This window comes from Boleophthalmus pectinirostris, unplaced genomic scaffold, assembly GCF_026225935.1.
Source record: "Boleophthalmus pectinirostris isolate CB_2022bp ecotype Guang Dong unplaced genomic scaffold, ASM2622593v1 HiC_scaffold_14, whole genome shotgun sequence".
NCBI lineage: Eukaryota > Metazoa > Chordata > Actinopteri > Gobiiformes > Gobiidae > Boleophthalmus > Boleophthalmus pectinirostris.
In genome coordinates this window covers 19,658,217-19,663,268 of record NW_026571047.1, presented here as the reverse complement: position 1 = coordinate 19,663,268, position 5,052 = coordinate 19,658,217, and the positions used below count along the sequence as shown (strand labels likewise).

At 38.2% G+C, this 5,052-nt stretch overlaps 1 protein-coding gene across 1 annotated transcript; it reads right to left on the bottom strand.

The window, feature by feature from the left end:
• Positions 1–322: 322 nt before the first annotated feature.
• Positions 323–2,241, bottom strand: LOC110154190 (dickkopf-related protein 3-like). The gene is made up of 3 exons (XM_020918147.2): positions 1,996–2,241; positions 1,724–1,898; positions 323–528 (listed from the first exon to the last, which is right to left on the bottom strand). The coding sequence occupies exons 1-3, from the start codon at positions 2,134–2,136 to the stop codon at positions 323–325; spliced, it is 522 nt and encodes a 173-aa protein (XP_020773806.1). The 5' UTR covers positions 2,137–2,241.
• Between the last annotated feature and the right edge of the window lie 2,811 nt (positions 2,242–5,052).

Genomic DNA, 5,052 nt, shown 5'->3' with positions numbered 1-5,052 from the left:
GTATTCTATATTTATATTTTATTCTACTTATATAAATATGTACATGTGCAAATATGTAAATCTGTATATTTTGTATTTTGATACACTTCAATTAAGTTTTTATTTGAACTTCATTATGATCTATTTTTTGCAATTTATAAGTATACTAAGGATGCGTTCACACTTCGCAATCACAAATCTAAACAGGTTCTAATCTGGGACTAATCTAGCACTCTACGTGACCTAAACCAGGACTAAATGAGGACAAGAACAAAACTAAACCCAGTCTACATCAGGACTCAAAGTGGACTTAAACCCGGACCAAGTCTAAGTACTGCAGTACTTACTCTCTCCAGTAGGGTGAGGTGTTTTCGCGGCAGAGCAGTCCTTCATCACAGGGGCAGATCTGGTTGATGCTAAAAGCTAAACCTCCATCTGGGACGTAGCAGCTCTCCCCCCGAATCAGACGCCTTTTACAGACCAGCTCACCGTGATGGCGAGCACAGCACATGGACGCTCCGCAGTCCCTGTCCACTTTGCACCTGGCACCTGCCGACACAGTCCAAATATGAGTTAAATTAGAGAAGACAGAATACCTTATACCATCAGTGATTATCTGAGGATTCATCGGTTTAAGCTTCCTGTTATATGCAACAGTTAGAGGAATAGTCCCCATTAATATATTTCATTTTAAGTTGTTAATCGCTATGGCAACTGCAAGTTTTTCATCATTCTGGACCCATGGATAGATTGTGTTGGTGTGGTACTAGGTTTTGTTCATTTTTTGGCTTTAACACCTACCATTACTACTTTAATTTTCTTACTTTACTGCTATTGAGGACACAGTACAAAAGTCAGATAATGATGCATTTGGTAGTCAATTATTTAAGAGTTAAGATACTGTAAACGATGATTTTCTGTGGTATCCAGGTACCAGAATGATGTAAAATTAGGACCATTACTATAGCAATTAACAATAAAAATATATATCTTTTTAATGGTGAAAAGTCCCCAAAAGTTGATTGTACAAGAAGCTAATGAATATTTATTTATTTTTGTCTGTTATTCTTTTTGGTTTTGACATTTTAAAACTGTCTTTCTTTTTTTTACACTAAAGCACATGGAGCTGGTTAATGTTATGCAATGTGCAAATTTGTCTTGTCATGAGGAAGCTGGAAGGTCAATTAGATAATTCAAAACAGCTAACCCCAACTCTTTGTTTAAATTGGTTTTGTACTGGATAAGAGTTGAATCTTGTTGTGATAATTTTCATATTTCATATCTTGTTTTGGTCCTAATTTAATCCTTTAAAACTATGGCCTGTCTTAAATTTGATTGTGGACTTGATTTTGTACATGGTAAAAACGTCTCTTTGCTTAGCCCTGTTTTTGGCCTCATTTTAGTCCTGCTGAAGTCCTGGTTTGATTTATCTTGATTTGAACAATTTCATTTCATTTTTTTTCTATTACTAGTACACTCTGTTTGTACAAGGTAAGTACGCCCCTTAGCTTAGTCCAGATTTTGGCTTCATATTAATCCTGGTTAAGGCCTGGTTTGATTTATCTTGATTTAGTGACAATCTCATTCTGTTTTGATTAGTATTGTCCCTGTAAGGAAGTTGTTCTCTGCTTTTGACCCATATGTGACCCAGATTTTGCAGCTTAGATCAGTACTCAGAACCAGTATGTTCTAGTGCTTTGGGATTTACTATTTGAAATGATCAAAATAGAAACTTTTTCCTTACCTTCTTGTCCGTTGGGAATACTGCGATGGCATTTCCCAAACATGCAGCTGAGGCCTCGTACACACTGGGTATCTCTCCTACAGTACTGCCCCTCTCCTCGCAGTGGCACACACAAACCAAAATGTCTATCACATGTAAATCCACGACCACACGCCCTGTCGTGGTCACACTGAGCCTAAAAGAAAAAAAAATAAGCACATTTCAGTAAATTTCAATAGCAAGATTTGAAATTATAATCCTCAAAATTGCAGCCGAATAAAAAAATCTCTTACCGTGGTTGGTTTTGGAGCGGGGTCCATAAGTGCTTTAGCGCCCTCTTTGGTCGGGTTATGGGGCATGTTAAGCATCCAAGCCCAAATGCGAGCTTCGGTGTAGGCAAAGCAAAGAATTAAACAGATGATATTTCCAAACATTTTCACAAAATCAAAAAATGAGGGGTAAAATAAAACAGATTCGGAAATGAAATGAATAGCTATTATAATGTAAGTCCGAAAGTCCACCAAAATGTGTAGGACCAGTGCTGCCTGCTGGATAACTTGTTGCAATGATGTCTCCTCTCTTACCCAGACTTTTAAAGCCCACTAGGACTTGCTTCCCCCAACGCCTTTATTTGTCTAAGCAACGTGGTAGGTGGGGACAATTAGTAGTTAATAAAAGATTACCTAAATTGCTTAAGTCACCCCCTGCAGCTACAAAATAGTGTCAAAATGACCATTCGTGGAGCAGGGCCCGGAGAGTGGGCGAGGGGAGGGGCTATCCAAAGTGATGGGGCTAACACAATGGAGGCACCTCTCTGTGGTTATCTCCCCCAGACAAACAACACAGCAGACAATGGGAGACAAATATATGACATGTTTCATTGCGTTCTGACTGACAGCTTAGCCACCGCAGGCCCTGACCCCTAAAATGTAAGTAAACAGGTCTCGGATAGGTCCTTTCTCCGCTCCTATTCCAATGCAGGCTTCACGCTGAGAGCAATTTGCAGAGTAGCACCCCACAGACGACCCCATGATCTCATTAAATGTAATTAACATCAGCATTCACTTATTCAGGAGCAGAAGGGATGGGAGAGACAAGACAAAAACAAGATGTACTACAGCTTTTTAAATGTCCAGATGTGCTTTAAAAGGTCTCATATTACACTATTTTCTGACCTATTATAATGTTTTACCTTCACTATAAACATTTAGAGCAGGGGTGTTAAACTCAAATTCACAGAGGGCCAAAATTAAAAACTGGGACTAAATCGTGGGCCAAACTATATATTTATTGAAAAGTGTCAACAACATCTGCATGTTTTCTGTTTTTTCGAGATATGTAATGTTAAACCTTTTCTTATTAAAATAAATGTTTAATAATAGTTTTGCTTAAACACTGAATCCAGAACAAGTATAATATAAAATAATAACATTTTAAATAAATCATGTCTCTGTAGCCTACATGTAGGCTAGCTCTAATATATATTTGATATGATCTCATGGGCCAAATATAATTATATCGTGGGCCATATTTGGCCCCAGGCCCGAGTCTGACATGTCTGATTTAGGTCATTTAAGATCTGGAATTGCCCATCTCTACAAAACTAAAGGTAAAAGGTAGCTGTTAACTTGAAAACTACATGATATCACAAGGCAGAATAGAACATTTTGAGCTTCAGAGATGTAGACAGAGTAATATTTAACTTTAAGCAATGCTATAATATTGTTACCTCATCAAAAACATACCTGGAGTTGTGTTTTATTTCATTCACACATTTCAGTAACCCCTTATTATGAGTCGATCTATATCTCTATAGCTCAAACTGCAATGTTCTACCTTGTGATGTCCTATAGTAGCAGTTTTCGTCTTAACAGTGACCTTTTACCTTTTGTTCAGCATAAATTGTCAATTCCAGGGCTGAAATCATCCAAATCACTCTAGAGAAGGAGTATGAAGTTTAAAAACACAGTGGAGCACTTCCTGTATTACCACATCACATCACAATTTGAAACAGACTGTTCCAACTGTTTGAGAGAAGAAGTCAGTTTAAATTTACAGGGCATTCAAGTTTAACATGTGTGAATGAAACAAAACACAACACCAGGTACCAGGTTTCTGATGAGGAAACAACATCATGGATCAGAAAATAGCGTAATGCGGGCCCTATAATCGTATAATTTAAAGTGTGTGATTTGGTGTTCTGGGAATTGACTCGACACAGTCAAGCTATCACTATTTTTTCTAAAGCTGGAAATGAGCAAAAATGTCCACAGGGAACTTTAGTCCTTTTTAACAGTCTCACGTAACTGGTCTGGCAGCAGAGACGGTGATGTCATAAAGAAAGTCAATGAAGTACCCAATGCTGATGGTAAAAAACTACAGCAACGTGTGTTCAGGGCTATTTTGTTTGTAATGGCTTTGTTCCTTAATGTGCCGAAGCCAGACTGATGTATGTAGCACTCAAGATCTGGGACAGCTCCTGCTAAAAAAGATCGGGAAAAGGCGGAGTGTTCAGAAAACTACTTCCACCTGATTGGTTGAAGCGTAACAGCAGATGAGCAAGTAATAAATCAAACTTTTGCAAAAACCACTTGAGAGAAAACCACATCTTTCCCATTTCCCACATATGCACAAAACGCTTCCCTCTGGACGTTCTTTCAAAAACAAAATAGTATTTTTGCAACAACAGAGTAAAGTTTGGACACACCACCCCAGTCAATGTTTTCTTAAATTTTTACTACATTGTAAATTTTTCTGGTAGAGGGTCCATCAAAAGCTTGTCTCCATGGAAATGTTATTGCTTTGTCTGGGATGTTTCATAGTATGGCATTAAAAATCCTTATCTTCATGGAGACCAAACCAGACCAAGATGCAGGTCAGATCTGTGGAGAGGCGACCCTGCTCACAGTCATAATAGCTGTTTTTCTAGATATTTTTGAGCTATAAAACTGGCTTTAATTGAATAATGTAAGGTAGGACTGTTTAAAGCTACACTGTGGATCATTCCAGGCAGAGCGTCATCCTTAAAATCCATCGAGGGATTTGAGTTAAAATGCAGCAGCGACGGAAGTACAAAATGGATTCTCCTGATTATGTGAATCCAGAAATTGCTCTTTCCTCCTACTCATTTCCTGAAATGTGCTACAGTATGGTATTTCATGTAACTATCTCCATGGAGACAAGAAGGCTAAGTTACAGGTCAGATCTGTGGAGAAGTGGGCCTGCTCATGGTAAGAATACACGACTTTGCTGTCGTTTTGAGAAATAAAAACACCTGTAAATGGATAAATACAAAAAATATTGGTTTAATGCCATACTCTGGAACTAGCCAGGCTGGTGCCACCTAGTAT